The sequence below is a fragment of the Drosophila nasuta genome, chromosome 2R (assembly GCF_023558535.2).
Source record: "Drosophila nasuta strain 15112-1781.00 chromosome 2R, ASM2355853v1, whole genome shotgun sequence".
In the NCBI taxonomy this organism is placed as follows: Eukaryota; Metazoa; Arthropoda; class Insecta; order Diptera; family Drosophilidae; genus Drosophila; species Drosophila nasuta.
Genome location: NC_083456.1, coordinates 2,135,217 through 2,157,617, shown reverse-complemented (window position 1 = coordinate 2,157,617; position 22,401 = coordinate 2,135,217). Strand labels below are relative to the sequence as shown.

At 36.1% G+C, this 22,401-nt stretch overlaps 2 protein-coding genes across 2 annotated transcripts; one reads left to right on the top strand and one right to left on the bottom strand.

Annotated features, from left to right (window-relative positions):
• Positions 1–766: 766 nt before the first annotated feature.
• On the bottom strand, positions 767–19,866 carry LOC132785030 (tachykinins). The gene is given in 5 exon segments (XM_060790990.1): positions 767–1,234; positions 1,337–1,550; positions 1,703–1,750; positions 1,752–2,391; positions 19,719–19,866. Coding segments are annotated over 4 exon segments (876 nt in total). The 5' UTR covers positions 2,352–2,391; positions 19,719–19,866; the 3' UTR covers positions 767–1,220.
• Positions 12,564–17,690, top strand: LOC132785891 (beta-galactosidase). The gene is made up of 5 exons (XM_060792195.1): positions 12,564–12,757; positions 15,472–15,704; positions 15,771–15,985; positions 16,040–16,457; positions 16,529–17,690. Exons 2-5 carry the CDS (start codon positions 15,478–15,480, stop codon positions 17,586–17,588), a joined length of 1,920 nt encoding a protein of 639 aa, XP_060648178.1. The 5' UTR covers positions 12,564–12,757; positions 15,472–15,477; the 3' UTR covers positions 17,589–17,690.
• Positions 19,867–22,401: the final 2,535 nt, after the last annotated feature.

The window sequence follows — 22,401 nt, the reverse complement described above, 5'->3', positions numbered from 1 at the left end:
GAATCGTCGACTCCATCATGTACATATGTATATGTATGTATATATTTATGATGATCATCAACGGCTGAGATGGTATGACCTGTATCTACTTTATGATACCTAAAAATTTAATTTAGCGATGAGAAGTTATTTAAGCAAGTAAGAAAGCTGCAGTCGAGTGTGCTCGACTGTGAGATAGCCGCTACCTCTTTCGTATAAAGGCAAAACTGTGCGATATTATTCTGAAAATACACCAAATTAATATGCCGCAAAAATACTGCAAATATACCACTGGCTATATTTATATAATACTACATTAAAATATACCATAGAGTACAAAATATACCTGATTGTCAGCCAAAACTACTGCTGCTGTGGGTCTTAGTTTCTTTCGTTGATAATATGCTTTATATTGTACTCCATGATAATATTATGAATATAATAGTATATCTATATACCAAATATAGATCTTAGTATTTTTCCAATAAATTAAATTGGTATATTTTCAGATATTTAATTTTTGTCTTTTATTGAAAATGGGGTCTAGTTTGTTCTTTATGTAATATGTAATATTCATGGAAGCTTATACGATTCTGCTTTAAAGTTATTTTTTTAAATTATTTATTTCTTGCTGGTTATTTTAGCATATTTTTTTTAAATATCTCTTATGTTTTTTCATAAAATACAAAAATAGTTTAAATTGAGTTTTAAACTGTTTGTTTATTATAATATTTTTGTTTTTTTTATTACCATTCAATATTTACAATAATAAATTAGTTGTGCTGTAAATATAATAGGTCTTTTATATTCAGTATATACCATTTATATATTTTTTCCAAAAATTAATTGAAAACAAATGAAACTTACATACGTTTTCGGGAAATATATTTAAGGTACATATTAAGATTTAATTTTGATTAATTTCATTTAAATAGATTTGTAAATAATTTAATTTTGTTTTACATGAAGCTAAGCCCCACAAAATGTGATGTCAATTTGATTTACATTACTCTCGTTAACATTACATCAAACTATAGAGCTTATGTTAGATAACAGAGAATACAGAGTCTAAAGATGAATGTACGTAGTTTGTGTGTTGTGCTGTGTATATTAAGTTTCAAATAATCCCCAGCCCAGTGATTATTTAAACATTTATACAAATTTTGCCTAGTTTAAAAGGAACTTCCGACTATCAAATGTAAATGAGGAAAGCGCTCGCCTATCTTTGCCACCAGTTGTGTTTACTCCTCAATGACTGCATTTGTGAAAGAAAGAAAGAAGAAATATTACGTGGTTTATTTCAAAATGATACTAATACTAAATACAGAGGAAAAAGTTTGATAAGTTGATAACAAACCTGGACGTTTGCCCCTCATGCCAAGAAAGCCGTTGGGCGCGCGCTTCTCTCCGATCAGATAGACCCAAGGGTGCACCACATTTTGCTCCAAGTCGTCGTCAATCATCAGATCACTCTTCTTTCCGCGCACAGCCACAAATTTGTTGTTAAGATCCGCGTACCGTTGTTTTTTTCCTCGGACATCGTAAGCCTTTTTAAAGAGTTTGCGCCACAACTGGCCACAGTTAGTTCCATAAATGTTTCAAATTATAGTAAGTGAGGTGTTTGTGATGAACAAATGACAAATACACGTATTTTTTATAATTGTGAATTTGGAATTTCCCATAGAATTTAAAATCGGTCCAGGGCTACATTAGATTTGCTTACCTCTGATAGTGCAGCTCGCTTGTAATGTTGATGCGAGACATCCTTTTTTTCCGCGTACACCAACAAATGAGTTGACTGGAGCGCGTTTTTCAAGCAACTCTAATGCGTCGACCTCATCATCAGAAACTTCACCATTAGCCATTGTAGGTCGTTTGCCTCTCATGCCGGTAAAGCCCGTCGGTGCTCGTTTCCCCACATCCCCGCCATCGATCGCCAAACGTTCAAGAAAGTCTTGCAGGAATGATTCGCGAATGCGTTCCTCCTCCATGTTTTGAATTAAGTCTCGCAGATGACTGTTGCCAGTCGAGAACTTCTTCCCGCGGACCCCAACGAATGCCATTGGTGCTTTTTTCAATCTCTGCCCATTCTCATTGTAAAAGTTGCTTTCACCGTCCTCACCATAGTCTATCGGATCCGGGCCCAACCAATTCACATCAGCTGCCGCCTCTTGTTCTTTTTTACCTCTCATACCAATAAAGCTGGAGGTCGGTGCACGTTTAACCAAATTTCTTGGCAACTGATGTATGCCAGGCGTCGATGTGCTGATTGTGTTACCATCTGAATCTGCTGCTTCCACATCAACATCACTACTAACAGCGGCTGCCGCTGTTAACAACAAGAATAACACAAACAGTTTTTGATTATGCATGGCCGAGTTTTTCGAGAGTAACGATAGATGGCGTTTAAATCTGTAAAAGTGGATAAGGCAATATGAGAGTTTTATTAAAAAGGAATTAAAACATGTTAATTACTGGGTATCATTTAATCTTTATTATTAAAATATGTATATATATTAAGTAAATAAGTTGACGGTATATTAAGTGAAGAATCAGAGCAGATATAACAGTTCCTAATCTGAATACTAATGTGACGAATTAATCGACCTCGAATCGTTTTGGCAAATCCATACCGATGTAAAGATCTTACAGGTAGAAGTTCTCTTACTGCTGGAGTGAATCCCGAATTTATCATATTGAGGAAGTATGTGGAGTGAGGAGCCACACACATACCATGAACAGCTTGTGATTTCAAATTTTCGTATTTCGCTCGCCCCTGACTGCCAGACAGTCCAGTAGTCCACTGGATGACTTGATATGCCTGACGGTATACGCTAGAGTGACTACTGTACGCCCCTTTTAACTCAACGCTTAATTTCCCAAACGCCTATTTTTTGTCGCTTGGACAACTCAGTGGTTGTTTATCAGTCATTTCAAGTGTATACACAGGATGCCATTGCGCATTGTCCCTTCTTTTTGCCTAATATGCGGAACTGAGATTTTACCAGACTCGTCATGCACGATGTCTGTCAGAGAGAAATTCGAATTTCCCTCGGCAGCACAGGGGAATTGCCGATTATGCTTGGAGAATAAATGTAGCCTACTCTTAGGGCGGGACTTTCCCGGATAACAGATAGTTGAAGCACCATGGTTAGTGGTCAAACCGTTTCTGAATTAGTAGTTTTCATCGATATGAAGTAGACTTCGGTTATAGCGACTTTCAAGGGACCGACGATTTTAACCGAAAGACGCACTAACCAAAAGGAGTAAAAAAATTAATTTTTTTTTATTTTATGGTTGCTAAGTTCGTGATAGGATTTTAAAATAAAACAAGTTAATTTTTTAATCAAAACAAAAAATGTAATAAATTTAATTCAATAACATGATTTTTTTATAATAAGTCGTAATATGTATATTAGTAAGCATAAGTTAAGGCGACACCTAAAATTAACAGAGAGTAGTGAGAATGTAAGAACCTTCGTGCCGTTATCACTGATAAATACTAACAGTGTCGTTTGATGCTTAAATATGTTGGCATTATTTCGCTGTATTTGTTTTTCGTCGCAATATCCGGTTGAATTTTGAAAAATTTCGATAATATTTTTTAGCGTTGAACAACAAGTGTGAAAAGAACACAGATAAAACGACATCTTAAGATATAACACCTTAGAGAAATGTTATTCCACTTATTTTCCTGAGCTGCTTAGTCAATAATTAAATTGCATGTATGAATTGAAAATAACATGTGAATAAGAAACTTTTCTTTTAAGAGGCATATTGAAGTACAAATTACCGGAGTCCAACATAAATGTTGTGTAGAACTTCTCAACAAATTGAATTGTGCTCTACAGAAGAGTAGCATAACATGCCTTAGATGTTTTGTATATTTTAAAGTTGCTTAACTTACGGATAACCGATAAATTGCGCGAAGGCAGCACCGATTATAAACGTGTAAGGGCGTTGTCAAAAAAACAACAAAATGCAGTCCACCTTATGGGTTGAACTTCTAATGGATAATCGATAAATGGCGCTGAATGCTGTGTTGGTTAATATACGGATAAGACTATTCTCAGATAATACTTGAACATCTACAAAACTGTTAGATTAGAAAAATTTTATATATCCATCGAATATAATTGGTAATTGGTAGTAATATAGTAGTAGTAGTAAAAAATTTAACAGTTCCTGACAAAGATTTGTATAGTCGTAGGCATTGTATTTCTCCAACAGGACGCATTAGAATGGTAATGACAACTATAGTATTAAATAATACTCACAATATTGTTGATTTAATTTTTTTTCTAAAATCATGCCGCTGTTAACGATAACAGTATAACAAATAGCTGCTCATTATGCTGGGGAGAGAAAAAGTTTAGCATATTTTAAGGGTTGCGGTTATAACCGATCGATGGAGAGAAATAGTGAAGTATATCTTAAGGGTTGCGATTTTAATAGTTAACTGGCAGATGGCGCTGAATTTTGCGATAGTTTATAAACAGATGAGAATATTTCAAGATTAAACAAATTATAAATCTCCGCTGCTTACCAGAATTACATAAATTTGATTAGCAAAATAGTATGTATTAGTCAAATAATATGGTATGAAAGATTTTTTATAGTAACACGTTTAAGTTTTAATAGTCACAATGTTTATAAAATTTCTAAAAATTTCAAGGTGTTGTGAATGCGTCTCTTGTCAAACGAGGTCTAGCATCTACAGAACGGTAAACAAATTGTAAATCTGGGCTGCTTAGAATTATGTTGGACAGATAAGTGCGCGGTTCTTACAGGCAGTCAATAGATGGCGTTGAATGCTGCGATCGATCAGATAATGCAAGCGCATCTATATAACTGTTAATCAAATTAAATAACTGCGCTGCTTACGCGAGTTACAATAATTTGGTGGCTATCAACCGCCCCATTATCAACCGCCCCAAGATGAATAACATTTTCAAATAAGGCTGTTAAAAATGTTGTGCATCTTTCAACAACAGAAAGAACAGAAAAAAAGACTATTTAAATTGTTAGGGTTCTTCTTGTAATAAAAATATCACCAATAGGAGGCATTATTAGTAAAAATAATATACGACCGAATAAACATTCTTTAAAATTAATTTTACATATTCTGATTATCGCTATCAACAAAAAATAGCATTAAATAACATTCAGAATATTGTTGATTTTACTTTTCCACAATCATGCCGTTGTTAACGACAACATCGTCGATTATAGCTGCTGATTATGCTGGGGTGAGAAATAGTGAAGTTTATCTTAAGGGTTGCGGTTATAATGGTTAACCGGCAGATGGCGCTAAATTTTGCGATGGTTTATAGACAGATGAGACTATTCTCATATAATACTTACGGATCTACAAAACTGTTAAACAAATTATATTTTAGGGTGGAATAAATGCTGGATAAGTCTCTCGTCGAGGTCATGTATCCTCAGAACGTGTTTGACAGATGATAAATGCGAGGTTCTTACAGAGAGTCGATAGATGGCGCTGAATGCTGCGATCGTTAATAAACGGTTACAAATTTCTCAGATAATATATGCGCATCTATGGAACTGTTAAACAAATTAAATAACTGCGCTGCTTGCGCGAGTTACAAGAATTTGGTCTCTATTAACAGCCATATTATTAAGATCAATAACATTTTCAGATAAGGCTGTTAAAAATGTTGTGCATCTGTCAACAACAGAACATTTAACACTTTCTGTTTATACAGGACAAAAGACTATTTAAATCTTTAGGGTTCTTCTCTTAATAAAAAAAAATATATCACCAACAGGAGATGAATAAAAATAATATGTGACCAAATAATGACTCTTTATAATTAATTTCACATATTCTGATTGTCGCAATTAACAATAAAAGTAGCATTAATTAATATTCACAATATTGTAGATTTTCTTTTCCGCAATCATGCCGCTGTTAATGGTCAACCGATAGATGGCGCCGAATTTTGCGATGGTTTATAAACAGATGAGATTATTTTAAGATTAAACAAATTATAAATCTGCCCTGCTTACCAGAATTACATGAATTTGATTAGTAAAATCGTATGTATCAATCAAATATTATGGTATGAATAACGCTATATTTTTGATAGTAAACACGATTAAGTTTTAATAGTGACACTGTTTATAAAATTTCCAAAAATTTAAAGGTGTAGTGAATACTGGATAAGTCTCTCGTCAAACGAGGTCAAGCATCTACAGAACGTTAAACAAATTGTATATCTGGGCGGCTTAGAATGTTGGACAGATGATAAATGCGCGGTTCTTACAGACAGTCGATAGATGGCGCTGAATGTTGCGATCGTAAATAAACGGATACAAATTTCTCAGATAATATATGCGCATCTATGGAACTGTTAAACAAATTAAACGCCTGCGCAGTTCGCGCGAGTTACAAGAATTTGGTCTCTATTAACAGCCACATTATTAACAAGATGAATAACATTTTCACATAAGGCTGTTAAAAATGTTGTGCATCTGTCAACAACAGAACATTTAACACTTTTTGATAATGCTGAATGGAAGACTATTGAAATTTTTAGGGATGTTCTTTTAATAAAAATAATTAAAATATCACCAACAGGAGATGAGTAAAAAAAAATTATACTTAATTTCATATATTCTGTTTATCGCAATCAACAACAAAAGTAGCATTAAATAATATTCTCAATATTGTAGATTTGATTTTTCCACAATCATGCCGCTGTTAACGACAACATCGTCGATTATAGCTGCTGATTATGCTGGGGAGAGAAATAGTGAAGTATATCTTAAGGGTTGCACTTATAATGGTTAACCGGCAGATGGCGCTAAATTTTGCGATGGTTTGTAGACAGATGAGACTATTCTCATATAATACTTACGGATCTACAAAACTGTTAAACAAATTATATTTTAGGGTGGAATAAATGCTGGATAAGTCTCTCGTCGAGGTCACGTATCCTCAGAACGTTAAACAAATTGTATATCTGGGCTGCTTAGAACTATGTTTGACAGATGATAAATGCGAGGTTCTTACAGACAGTCGATAGATGGCGCTGAATGCTGCGATCGTTAATAAACGGTTAAAATAACTCAGATAATATATGCGCATATATAGAACTGTTAAACAAATTAAATAACTGCGCAGCTTGCGCGAGTTGCAAGAATTTGGGGTCTATTAACAGCCACATTATTAACAAGATGAATAACATTTTCAGATAAGGCTGTTAAAAATGTTGTGCATCTGTCAACAACAGGACATTTAACACTTTTTGTTTATACAGGACAAAAGACTATTTAAATCTTTTGGAGATGAGTAAAAATAATATGCGACCAAATAAACATTCTTTATAATTAATTTCATATATTCTGTTTATCGCAATCAACAATAAAAGTAGCATTAAATAATATTCTCAATGTTGTAGATATTTCCACAATCATGCCGCTGTTAACGACAACAGCATCGATAATAGCTGCTGATTATGCTGGAGAGAGAAATTATGTAATATATTTTAAGCGTTGCGCTTATAATTTTAAACCGATAGATGGCTCTGAACTTGCGAATGTTAAACGCATAAGACTATTCTTCGATAATACTTGCGTATTAACAGAACTGTTAAACAAATTCTATATCTGAGCTGCTGACAAAAATTACACGAATTTGATTATTAAAATAGTATATATCAATCGATTACATGGTGGGAATAAGTCCCTAGTTTTAATAGTAACAAGGGTCAGCAGTGCTGACTCAGCACCCCCACCATTAAGATGATTAACAACATTTTCAGGTAAGACTAAGAAAAAAATAATGCATCCGTTTAAATTTTTAAAAGTTATGTTAGAAAATTAGTGCTCCTAATAAAAATAATTATAATTTGGTTATCACCAACATTAGAGCATAAGTAAAAACAATATGCGACCAAGGCAACATTCTTAATAATTTCTAAAGTTAATTCTTATTATCGTTATCAACAACAAAAATAATATTAAATAGTATTCACAATTATGTATGTATGTAATAACAGTGGCTGATTATGTTGGAGAGAAAATTAGTGTAGTATTTTTTTTTTAGGGTTGCACTTCCAATGGATAGCCGATAGATGGCGCCGTATACTGCGATGGTTAATTTACGGATAAGGCAAACAAAGTTAAACAAATCGGGGATGCTCACAATTATGTTGGACAGATGATAAGTGTAGACTATTTTAAGGCCTGCGCTTCTTACAAGTATTACACGAATTTTATTAGCAAAATCGATCAATCAATCAAATAATATGATGTGACCAAGTCAAAATTTCTTATAGTATCATATTCAAGTTTTAAGCTTTAAGTTTATTTAAGTTTTAAGTTAACAGCTACACTATTAATAAGATGAACAACACTTTCAGATAGAGTTGTTGAGCAAATTTGACACATGACATTAACAGAATATTGAACAGATTCTGATTCTGAAGTATTTACGGTTTTGCATTTAATGTATAACTAAAACTAGGCATTCGAGGCACTCACAGATATTGATCGGATGAAAGACATCTTGATTCTGTAATGACGACATCTACAAAAACACTCGGATTAAATAACATTAATAGAATTTCTTCATATTTTGTGCTGCTAAAGATCATTAGGCGAAGCATTAGTATAGCCTGTTTTTAGGGATCTCACGAAAATAAACAGACGTGTCATTGGAAATTTGTAGCTGAACAATTTAGAATTTATGAATCAAGTCAATATTATTATAGTTTTAAATATCAAATTCATCAAAAACTCTATAAATAAATAACATAAACAAAGTTGTTGAATAAGATTATTTCGCAAAATGAGCAGCTATTATCGAAAAAAGCATCAATTACAGATGCTAGTTTTGTTAGCCAGAAGAGTCTAGTATATGTAGCCTGCTTTTTGAGTTGAGCTTCGTATGGATAACCAAAAAAAAAATGGAGTTGAATGTTAAGACGGTTATTAAACAGATGTGTCAATTATTTTCATTGATCATAATTCTTTTACAAATTTTACCGCTGGAAGAAATTTCAAAATTAACAGTTGTTTTTTATGCTGGAGAGAAGATTAGCCTGCCTTTTGGGATGTGTTTCTAATTGATGCCTGATAGATGGCGCTGAGTTTAGTGACTCTAAAACTATTGTCAGATAAGTCCCGCACACAAATTTAACAAATTAAACAATTAATTTTATTATAAAAATATCATATCCCACTATATATTAACTGGGACGCCTCTAGTTTGGGTTTCTTGTGGAAGCTTAAGTCGCTTGAATATTTTATATGTAAATATACAATAAAAGTTCAAACAAACATTTACACTTCTTTGTTAAATTACAGTATTGCATTGGATATAGGCATAAACATATTGAGGCCAAATTGAGCACAGCAACAACAAAAGTTGCTGAATATAACAGAAGATTATTATAACTTGACTTATAGTAGTAATTCTCTTGGCCTCAAAAAATCGTTAGATGGCGCTTAATGATGTGATAATTTATAAGAATTACAGTAGTCTGATCAGATTGTCATAAGTTGAACAGAAATGTTATACTAATTTTTATATCACTGATAATATATGATAATATTTATTAAAAATAAGATAAGGTTATTTGTATAGCTCTAGATAAGTACTTTAATTAGAGCTAAGAATGTTTTTCGAATTTTCTTTCTGTTTTGTTTTCTGTTCTGATAATTTCAAAAATTAACAAATTCGTACACAAAACCAAAAAATGATCGAATTTATATATTTTATCGTAAAACAGATCTAAATGTAGTGCTTATCTAAAGCTTTAAGAATAACATTCACTTATTTTTAAAATTTTTTCAGTTTATGTTATTTTTACTGTAAAGAGTCTCACACGGGACAAATTCCGTCCCATATATATCCTTATACTTTGTTAAACTGTTTTATTAATAAACCCAATTAGTTATTAATTGAGATTTAATTATAAGGGTAAATCATACAAGAATGTTTGAATATTTTTAAATATACAATATACAATATACAATCTTACGGAGTCTCCTCTTATGTAAAACGAAAACCCTCAAAGTGAATGCTTTCAGAGCGTATATACGACTGCGATAAAAAACGAAGGGCTGTTACAATAATTTATAGCCACTAAAACAAATATTTACAAGCAACCATACACACGCGAACCCACCTTGGAGTTGAAATGGGTTGTTGCAACGATGCAACTGCTTGTGATTGCCATTGCCATTGATTATGCTTAGAAGTTGTCAACACCCTTCGGCTCGTTAAGTCAAATTGCCAAGCAAATGCTTTGGCAATGCCTCCGAGGCACTCTCGAGAAGACATCTATGCATATCCAAAGATAGCTAGGCAAATGGTGTCAGAGCGCACAAGACTGGCAACAGCAACAAATGAGGATGACGTCGTTCATCACGAATCGACTACAAAATACCCTGAAAACTACACAATGAAACGGAAAAATGATGAATTTGCTACATAAAGAGTGTCATAATAGTAATATAAATTAAAACTTTATCTCATCCTATTGCATACCTTTTCAGTTTATTCTTCTATGAGAATATGTTCCATCTTAGTACCGCAAGAATTGATCTTAGCGTGGAAGACGCTTTCTCAAGTAAGTGCCCTGGTTGATGTTTGAATTTTGAGGGTATATTAGCACTAACGATGCGCGCAGAGAAAACTGGAAACAAGTAATTCAATTGATTGTCGCTGGCGACGGAATGAAGCCGGCAAGAGAGAGAGAGAGAACGAGACCGATAGTGTATAGGAAGTGCAGACGCCAAGTGGCAATTGAATTGAATGCAAAAAAAGCATGCATTTGAATTGAATTGATGTTGAATTTGTGGCAATCAACAGGTTGGCGAGGAAATCGACCACTAACAGTTTGTACACTGTTCGAGCATGTTGTTTTTGGTTCTGGTTTTGCTGGCTCTCAGCTTAAGTGCTTTGTTCTGGCAGTTTTTTAAATAAGCAACCCAACACTAATGCAATGGAAAATGTCAAAGCGTCTTGCTGTGGCAGGCGGACACTCAAACCCCAAGTATTATAGGACCAAAAGTTTCAGGCGCAAAATTAGCAGGCAGCAAAGTGTGAAGCTTGAAGCTTCCTGTTTGCGCGCCGCTGTCGTCTCTTCAGGCGCCTCTCATCATGACATGAAAGTGACAGCAGTCTGTAGACAGCAGAGAGCAGCCGACGGACGGTAGAACAATAGCTTAGAAATAGGACCAGACTTTAACGGTCCTTAAATGTGTATGTGCAATATGTGTGTGGCCTAAAGCTAAGCTGTTAACATGAGCTTGTGGGTGAGTGTGTGTTTGGACTGTCTAATTGTCTATGCGCAGAGTGTGTGTGCGCCTTTCTGTGTGTTTGCTTTGTGCATCCCAGCGGACATTTTAAACTGCCATCGGGCGTGTGAGCATTAAAGTTGTGTGAGAAGCTGCCGAGTGAGATTTACATTTTGGACTAGAACGTGCCTTGTCCATCTCTGTGCAACTGTATGGGTAATAAAAGCCCATTAGCCCAGCTGGTGACCCGCAATACAAGAACGACGACGACATCGGCAGCAATAACAAACATACAAAATTAATAATAAAACAACACAGAATAGAATAGTCACTTTTTTGGCCAATTGGCCCATCTGCTTTTCCGGCTCCGGCTCTGGGTCTATCTCGCCCTGTTTCAGTTTGGCCTGCGGCTGCATTGTCAACTCGTCATCACCCTCAACAACAACAACAGCAACAGCAGCTCGGCGAGGGGAAACCAATACAACATTTATTTGAGCAACAGTTAATGCATAGAATATGAAGCGCGTCCGTTTTGTTTTTTTTCATATCCTTGCCTTTTCATGGCTACCCCTGCAGCTGCAGCCTATTTTAAATTTTGTTAGCATAGCAATCAGACTCATAGGAGTTATTGTATGGATACCCGACCATCTTATCACTGAGAGATTTGAGTCAATCGAAATGTGTTTACATAAACACAGGATGGCATATGTGTCTAATAAAATGTCAAATTACTCTTAATTTCTTTTACAAACGTAACGCATTCAATGCTAGCTTTCAAGAAACTCTGACAACGACTGTTATTATGAATAATGACGGTTATTAGCGTCATTAATGCAAATAAGGAAGTATTTTTAGAAAAATTATGCATTTAATTAGAATTTCTACATTTGTTCTTTTATCTGAGAATCGTCAGTTTTAACAATCTGATTGCTGATTCGGTCACAAAGAGATTGATTATATATTATATATTTTTTTCGTCATATTTCCCATTCGAATACAAATTGAATGCCGAACACGCTTACACACACAAAGGATATTTCTATACACTTTTTCTAAAATCCAGTACAAACCGTAGCATTTCACTCTATGTATGTTCACATTTATGTAGTCCAGAAATATATGTACATACATACACACAAACGTAAGCAAGCGCATTCGGCGAACAAGTAGGTCGAGCCCACAAATACGAGCACTCAAGAATACCGACACATGTTGTCTGTCGAATAATCCATATATAATCATACATACATACATAAATGTTTCTTCTGTTCGACTTCTAGCTGCATTTATCAACAGCTCGTAGCCAACGATCGTTCAGTGAGAGCTTAGCTTCGAGGCAGAACGCACACGCTTAGCTTGCTTCGTGAAATGTGCCCAGCATTTATGCGGAAAAACAACATATGAAGAGCACAATACAATCTGTTACCAATAGAATACAGTATATAAACAAGAGCTATCCTGGTGGACATTCTGTGACGCGATTCAAAGGAAACTAGACCGAGAGGTGAGCAATTGTTATAAGTGTGCCATTAAACTGCAAAGTAGGCTCTGCTATCATTAATGGAATTTTGAAGCGAACCCAGCGTGAACCCTCGGCGTGAAGTACCGACTACTACTTAGCTGATATTCCATAGAAATTTCGCTGATCTTTAGCACCTCGCAACAATACGAAGACGAATAAGAACGAAAACAAAAACAAAAACAGCGACAATGGCAACAAAGGGAATTTCTTAAGCAAAACACAACAAATTACTTTCTTCACTGCCAGTTCAGAGTAGGGGAGAACTCTTCAGGGAACTGGGACTGTGCTGAGGCATGCAAAATAATTAAATTGGATCAAATACTTAAAATGCTTGTCTCATGTTGTGCGATTGCCCGACACTAAATAACATTCGAAATGTTCCTGAGAATTTATTTTGGTTCTTCATACACTTACTGCACGGAAATGACGAGCTTCGTTTCGTTTCATTTCGGCATATTGTACATACTTATATGAATGTTATGTTTGTATGTGATGTAATGGAGTCCGAGTACATAAATGAATATACATATGTATGTACATATAGGGGCAAATCATTTTAGTGATTGCATTAATTTTGGACAGGTCTATGACATTGGCCCAAGTTCACGGACGGAAGTTCACAGATCATTTAATTTAATCTCAATTAGGCACAAACATTGCATTAGTTCTGATACACTTCAGCAGATCCGTCCATAACACCACTCTCAAATGTACATATATGTATAGGAAGTAGAAGGTGGGATTTACAAAATGTAATGTACTTAATAAGTTTATGGTAACAACACAGCAGCTATTTGTAGACGGATCAGATTGAATTCTGATATAAGAGCTGTCGACACAACTACCAGTAGCTAGTCTAATCATTTTCATTCTAATTATGAATTTTAGGTTTTTAAAATCAATTAATGTTTAATAATTCGTAAAAACAAAAAGAGCTCACGTAACGAGAAAGAAATAAAGTTTTCATTCTTTATACCAGCTATCCATAGGGTGGAAGGGTATTATAACTTTGTGCTTCAAGGAAATGTACGTAGCCGGCAGCAAAAGTCACCTCGGACCTCATAAAGTATATATATTCTTGATCAGACGAGACGATATAGCCTGTCTGTCTGTCCTTCTGTATGAATCACTCAGAGAAATAAAGTAAAGCTATAATTGTTTAATTTGCCTGCACTCAGATCAAGTTTGTTTTTTGGAATGTTGAATACAACGCGTAATTTTCATATTTGGTTGCGATTAGTTAGATAAAAATTATAGAAGTTTTTGTATGGCAAAAAACGGAACTTAGTCGTCGGTTTTATTGACACTGGGTATCGGTTTTCTCGAGCACACTTTCGAATATAGCTTTCTTACTTGTTTATAGTTGTGGCGATATAGTGAACGCAATAGCCCAATTTTGTAATCACCAATATTTGCATTCCTAGCTGATTAGCTTATTTACTTGCAATAATGCACGTAATTTTCAGTCGGATTGTCAATAATAAACAAGAACGTATTTGTGAAAGTGAGAACTCGATTCGCTTTATTTTTTTTTTTTTTGGTTTTTTTGGTTAGTGCGCCCATTAAAATTCCGAAAAGATATACACAAATTATGTATATGTTACATATAAATTCTTTGATTTTTATTGTGGTCTTAGTAATTATATGAAAGAAATTAAGTACATTTACGAGATCAATTTAAATGTATAGAATGTCAGTGAACCATGTCCCGAATATGAGCCAAGTGGCAATTACAGTGAGGCATAGCTCACGTACCTAATCGTCTGTCAAATTGGGAATATCAATGTGAGTACTTACTCATGTTGCAATAAAAATTAATCTAAGAATTGCCGCAACTTGATGAAAGTAGACTGGATTGTAAGCTAAAACAACAACAGCTGCCTAGAAATGCTCCGTGCTCAAAAGCAAACAATAAATATTTAACAAATAAATATGAAATATGAGTACGCATAAAATTAGTGCTGGTGAAAATTTCACATTCTTCTTTCTCATTGAAGTTATTAAATAAACAAAAGCCGCATAAATTCATAATCGAGCTTATCAATCGAGACGATGTATTAAATTTTCCGATTTTATAAGCAAGACAAACAGCAATTTTAACAGTTTTCCGACTTTTTGTCAGGCCGTCACTCATTTAGTCAGGAAAGCGACATTGTTGACACATTACTTATGACGACGACGACGACGACGACGACGCTAAATAACTAATTGAACCATGAACTTAAATTGAGGCATCTCTTCTCAACGTAGCTTATTTGGTCTCGTCTCAACCCATCTTATCTTAACTGTGAGATTTACGGAAGTAGCTGAATACATTCATTGCATTCACTCGGACTCAGGAAATAAAGTGACTTTTATTTCCGTGTGTGCACACGGATATTTCTAAGTGTTTACGATTACATTGTAGGCCAAACAATGGTATTATGACATGTAACATATATAAATCACTTACGTGGAGGGGCTGCATTGCAACTTATCGACTTGTTTGTTTTATTTGCTTTTATACTCAAGTAATTGAATTAATAATAAAGGGTTAAATATGACTCCAATTAAACCGTAACTCAGATGGTACATTGTTGAGTATCGGTTTGGGTGTCAACTTGAATTTAACTTCTGTTATTAATATAGATTAGCTTGTAATCATTATTCTCTTTCTAAACAGAGATATATATGAATACTCATATTTTTTGTTTCAGGACATCATGAACTTAAAGCTAAGTTTTACGGCACTCTTTTCGCTGCTTTCGCTTGTAAATATCGTTACGTCTAGTCGGACGTTTGAGGTTGATTATGATAATGATCAGTTCCTAAAGGATGGACTACCTTTTCGCTTTATATCTGGTTCCTTTCACTACTTTCGCGCACATCCAGACACCTGGTCACGACATTTGCGAACAATGCGTGCCGCCGGCTTAAATGCTGTCACCACGTATGTAATGTTACTCAGAGGGACGCCCCCTTCGAACGTTATTTGATTTAATCGTACATAATGCAGATACGTTGAATGGTCGCTGCATAATCCACGAGACGGTGTCTACGTTTGGGATGGCATTGCAGATCTGGAGCGCTTCATCCGTCTGGCGGTGAGCGAGGATCTGCTGGTGATACTACGCCCGGGTCCCTACATATGTGCCGAGCGAGACATGGGCGGTTTTCCCTATTGGCTTCTCACCAAGTTCCCAGGCATTCAACTCCGCACAGCCGATACTAGTAAGTGAGGACTACGTTAATCCAGTGGAACATAAACTAGCTATCTCTTTGCAGACTATCTGAGCGAAGTTCGCATCTGGTACAACCAGCTGATGACCCGAATGGTGCCATATCTATATGGCAATGGCGGACCCATTATCATGGTTCAGGTCGAGAACGAATACGGCTCGTTCTTTGCCTGCGATCTCAACTATCGCAACTGGTTGCGCGACGAGACACAGAGCTATGTGAAGGACAACGCTGTCTTGTTTACCAATGATGGACCAACAGTGCTGCGTTGCGGCAAGATTCAAGGTGTTCTGGCCACAATGGACTTTGGTGCCACACGCGATCTTAAGAGTATTTGGGCCAAGTTGCGTCGCTACGAGCCGAAAGGTCCCCTTGTGAATGCAGAGTACTATCCTGGCTGGTTGACCCACTGGACCGAACCGATGGCCAATGTTAGCACGAATTCAATAACTGGAACATTTATGTAGGTGTTGCAAATGCTAGTGCCAAACTCAGTCATAAGTTTTAAGTTAAACTTATTTCAACCTATTTCAGTGACATGCTGAATAGCGGAGCAAGCGTCAATTTCTACATGTTTTATGGCGGCACCAACTTTGGCTTTACGGCGGGGGCTAATGAGAATGGTCCGGGCAACTACATCGCAGACATAACCAGCTACGACTACGATGCACCCATGACAGAGGCGGGCGATCCCACGCCCAAGTATTGGGCTCTACGCCGCATCATTGGCAGGTATTTGCCTTTGCCAGATGTACCAGTGCCAGATCCGGTGGCAAAGCGCGCTTATGGATCTGTTCGATTGGCTAGCTGCTGTTCTCTGTTCTCCAGCGAGGGGCGACAAAAGCTGGCAACGGGTGTGGTGCGCTCCAACAAACCAATGACCTTTGAGGCATTGGAACAGAACTCCGGACTGGTGTTGTATGAAACCTGGTTACCGGCCCACTTCCAACGGGATCCGAGCGTCTTGTATGTGACCGGACTCGCTGATCGAGCATATGTCTTTGTGGACAATGAAATCGTGGGCATACTCGCCAGAGAGACGCCTATCTATGAAATGCCGCTGAGCGCGAGCTCCGGCAGACTTTTGCAAATACTTGTGGAGAATCAGGGTCGCTTGAACTATGGACGCCAATTGAATGACTTCAAGGGTCTGACAAAGGATGTACGATTGGACAAACAGGTGCTGAGCAACTGGAATATGACCAAGTATCCGTTGGAGTCATACGAAAGTCTGGAGCAGTTAATTCTTGAGTCAACTGAGTCGGCACACTTTGGCTTCCAGGACCTAAAGAAACCACAATTATTGCTCCGATCCGGCCCTGGCGTCTACCATGGTGTACTGAACATCAACAAGAGCGATCAGCTGGCTGACACTTATTTGGACACGACAGGCTGGGGAAAAGGTATCGTGTTCATAAACGGCGAGAATCTGGGCCGATACTGGCCACTTGTGGGACCCCAGGTAACCCTCTACGTGCCTGCTCCAGTGCTTAAGATGGGTGCTAACCAAATCGTTCTGGTGGAGTATCAAATGGCACCCACCTCAATGGAACTGCAGTTTCGCGATACGCCCATCCTGAATGGCAGATCTTAACATTAGCTTAGCTTAGACTAGAATTAGTGAGTGCGTTGTGCATCATGTAAATGTTTACTGGATTAAGTATTTTGTGAGGCATTAAAGTATGGTGACAGCGTCTTCATTTCTTTTGTAAACTTGTCGCCAAAAGACTCATTACAGCGGCAGCAGCAAAAACATGTGTGGCATGGGGCACACATGTGACCTTTGTGCGTGTACCGTGTCATGGCCTGTCACGGAATGCTTTGCCATGCTGTACCGTGCCGTGCCGTGCCGTGACTCCTTTTGCCAAATTAATCCCAAATGATTGAAGTCCACACAACAGCTCAAACGCTGATGAACTGAAATCAGTAAAAGTCCAAAGTCAACGTCTTGGCTCGTTGGTTTTAGGGCCCAACTTTTAATATGTAAGTATGTTCACTCCCGTATGTTTGTATGTCTTGACACCACACACACACACATACTTTTAGGACTTTTAAGTCATGTCAAATGAATATATAATGATGTACTCCTTAAATGCAGCGCAAATAAAACATACATTTTTTTATCAAAGCTATCCCCTTTGGTGAATGTAGGAAACAATATTAATGTAATATGTAGCATAATAAACTAATTAGTCTGTAAGATTTTATTGAACCAATGCAGAAAAATGTACTTTTATTTTAGAATTTGTTTAAACAATTCTACCGATTATACTGGAAACTCACAAAGTTACTTAATATGGTGGAAGAGTCTTTTTGTGAACATTTCAATATTTTAAATCGAGACGTTAGTCTCAAAATATGTGTTTTGGGTTTCTAAAATTATATTTTAGCAAATTGAATTAAAATATATTATGTTTTATAGAGATTGAAAAAATGAGTTCAGTTTGAACCAAGAGGACCCTAAAGAGGTGTGTAAAATAAATCAAGAGTATTTGCTCGTACCGTAACAACTCCCAATTTGATCATATTGCCTCTGCAATGAGCCCTTTAAGAACAATTATTGTTGCCCTTGATGTTTAGGTTAATTAGGACGCGCTCAAATCCGCACAGTCCATCACATATTCTCGTTTACTATTGGACATTCATTTATTTTATTTTTTTAAGCATCTTTTATGTTAGGAGCATATGCGACTCGAGTACTTCCATGTCACATGCATGTGTGTATAGGCGAAGGTGTGTGTACCGTGTACATACTTAAATATATTTCATTCTGCTGCTTGCTACATATGTACGAGTATTTGTATACTAATTGTGACTGTTTGTTGTCCGTGTTGTTCTTGTTGTTGTTGTTGCTGTTTCTGTTGCTGTGTCCAAGTTGACATGAAACAAGTAGAGGCCCTGGGGCAGTTTAAAAGCTTCGCCTGATGCTTAGTTTACACAGCGACTCTGGGTTTTTGGTCATGTTCCGAGAGTCCCATAATAGACTCCGTGCTGCATGCATCACATCATAGCACCGGATGCGAGTGACTTTAAGTTGTGACAGGCGTGCCAGAAGTGTGTCTTTACATTGATGTGGCTTTTTATTAGCTTGCCGCCGGCGTGAGCTCAAATGCCAGCAATGTAATGAACAATATTACAAACTATCTATCACATACTGAATGAACAATGAACATTTCTTTATGGCTCTTAGTTTTATTTCAATTTTATTTGTTTCGACCCTATATTCAATTTTTAAAATCGCTTTAATTAGCATACTCTTCTTTTGGACATCGATATGTGATTCGATTGAAAAAAAATTATTAACGTTAAGATCATCGCCAACATTATAAATAGCATAATGTGAGCATGGTGTTTTTTCCTGGGTAATCTTGGTTAGATCTGGCTCTAACAGTAACAGTAAATAAGATAATTTGTCTAAAATAAATTACAACTAAAATAACCATTCGCACCTTTAATTAATGACTTGAAAATGTTGAACACACTTTAACTTTTGATGTTATGTCGATGTGATAAACATTTCATAATAAAATGCTTTGAAACATCCAAAAAATAATTTAATGGGTTTCACTAAAATCTCGTGCAAAGTAACTTTAGGAAACACAAAATTATCTGTGTTGTTGAAGCTTGAAAATCTAAATTTTAGTATATTTAATGACTCTCAATTCAAAAGGACAGCTTCTTAAACAAAACATATTTTCAAACTGTTAACATTTGTGCAACTCACCAACTTCATACAATACAAATTATTGTTGATTAATATTGCACTTTCAATTAAAAATAGTTTAGGTTAATAATTGAATTGATAGATTTGCTGAACTGTTGAGTTCAAGCTCGATTTTCTGTGGTGCGCGCCGAACGAACACGCCGAGAAGTATGCAACAACTGAGTGACAGATCAAAGCGGGAATGGACTTTATAACTGCTCGACAGGCGGCCAGCGAAGAAGAATACAAGTACAACCACAATTACACGTTTCTGATACGCTACGCTTTGCACACACACACACATATACACACACTCACACGCACGCCGAACAGGAAACAACAATCACGAGGCAGTTCGTGGGCTGTTCGGCTTTCGCTTTCTCCATCTGTGTGTTCGTGCATATCAACAATTGGGCGAATAGAAATTCAAGTGCGCCTGTATTGGTAACTAGTATGTGAGATTGCGTAGTGTATGCGCGTGTATGTGCTGTGTATAGATGCTGGCATGTTTTCATGTGGGCGCCACTTTGTTGCAAAAACAGGCGAAATAATATGGGATGCATACTTTTAGGTCGCGGCGCGCAATTGAATTGAACGGAAATTCTGTTTGCATATGTGAATAAAACATTAAACGGGAAAAATTGAGGCTACTCTTTATGTGAAAAAATTATGCATTGCGGCAAAGTTACTTTTATTTTTAAATTAATTTTACAACTGGCGACTTTTTCTGGCGAACTCTTCACGTCAAAAATATTCATCATATTTGTTTTTTACTTGAATACAAAATGCCTGTTTACATTTACCATTATGTATTTACATTATTTTCATTTGTTTAATAAATCTTTTTATTGCGATGAACAGCAAACATTTATTGCCACTTTCGACTAAGTATATGCGTTTATGGTAATTTTTATTATTTTTTAGTATCTGCCTCAAATTGTTACATCCGTAACAGCTTAGTAAACTTAAACAGAGGCATCTTCCATGTACGTGCGCTTGGACTGCATTTAAACGCTGCTCGGCACTTGAGTCGAGGCCAGCTTTGAGAACTGCAACACCAAGACATAGACCGAATAACTTGAAGCTAAGATAAGATATACTGTGGCAAACCACTCATAAAGGCCAAGTGTACTATATGCAAACACATCCGCGAACTTGCACAACATCCCGCGAATTCACATCCACATCCACATCCGAGCATCCTTTGCCTTTAGCCGAAAGGCATACGGTTATTACTGAACGCAGTGGCAAACAAGAATAGTTGAAAGCAGAACTTTAATATTTATACGAGTATAAATAATAAAAAGCATATCATGATCAGTTAATAAAATCAGAGCAGTTTCAGTTCTTCCCATGCCATTCCTGATATTTTTGTTGATTCTTTAGTGACCACTGTAGACAATAAAATTAAACGAGCAAAATTGAGATGTTTGGCGCTTCCGTAAGGTAGCTTGCTTGTCGCTCATCCGCATACTTGAATCTGGCATCCTTTGAATTCGACGATTTTCGCGGCCATAAAACTCGATTGTGCAGAACTGCAATTTGCATTTAAATTGCCCAAGATTGCGATTCCGTGAAATACACAGATTGTGTTCTATTATAGTCGCAGTTGGAATTAACAACATTCAACGCATCATTCCGAAACTAAACCCCTTCGGTCTTTTAAGCACCCTATTAAATATTTACGCAGGCCATGACAAACATAATTAGCATTTAATTAAAATAAAATTGCGCAACGCTTTCGCCAATAGACAGGCAATTGGTTGATTTGATTATTGAAATCAAACAGAACTGCCGCAAAGCCTACGCGCCTTTGATTGTGTAAATATAGTCATATACTCTAACTATATCGGGAATACAGATAAGAATCGCATGATTTAATCATGGCTAGGCTTGATACGTCGAGCGCACGCCAATTTTCTGATGTGTCATTTTATCTTTGTATTGTTAATTACATTATGGACTCTGCAAATGTTGCTTTGTTTTCTGCCTGCGATAAGAGCAGAGCGACCAACTAAACTTAAACGTGGCGCCACCTGTTGTTCGAGAAAGTATTCATTTTCCAACTGCAGCAGTAGGTGGCAGAAATTCAATTTAAAATTGCATTGCAGCACTCATCACATAGGAATGGGAAGACAGCGAGAAAACGAAAAAGTTCCACGCTCTCGAGGGACACTTCAAAAATTCAATTCTTAATCCATTTAGAGTTGAATTGTTGTGCTAATATGTAGTTTGTATATAATGATCCAATCTCTACTTCAATAAAAAACAAATAATAATCATACTTTATCAAATGTTAAATTTAACTTCAGATAAAATCAATAATATGATGGCTAAGTAGCTAATAAAGGTAGTTTCATATATTAGTTTTTATATTATTTAATATATATAGCAAAAACAATTTAATAAACGTATTAATGTATATATGTAAATGCTTATTAAGCAACAAATACAATTTTTTATTTATTTGTGATTATTGTAATTTCAAATCAACCCATGTCGAAGATAGATTGTAAACTCTTGGAGCAACTCGCTACATCGAAAAAAGTGCAACTGCTGGTTGCATATATTTGCAGTGTTTGCCAACCGTATACATTGTTGAACAAATAAAGAGCATTTGACGCACATATGGAGAACAATTGATTTATACGATACGCGGCGATATCAGATTTATGTATGGGAAACTGGGACAATTGGATTACAC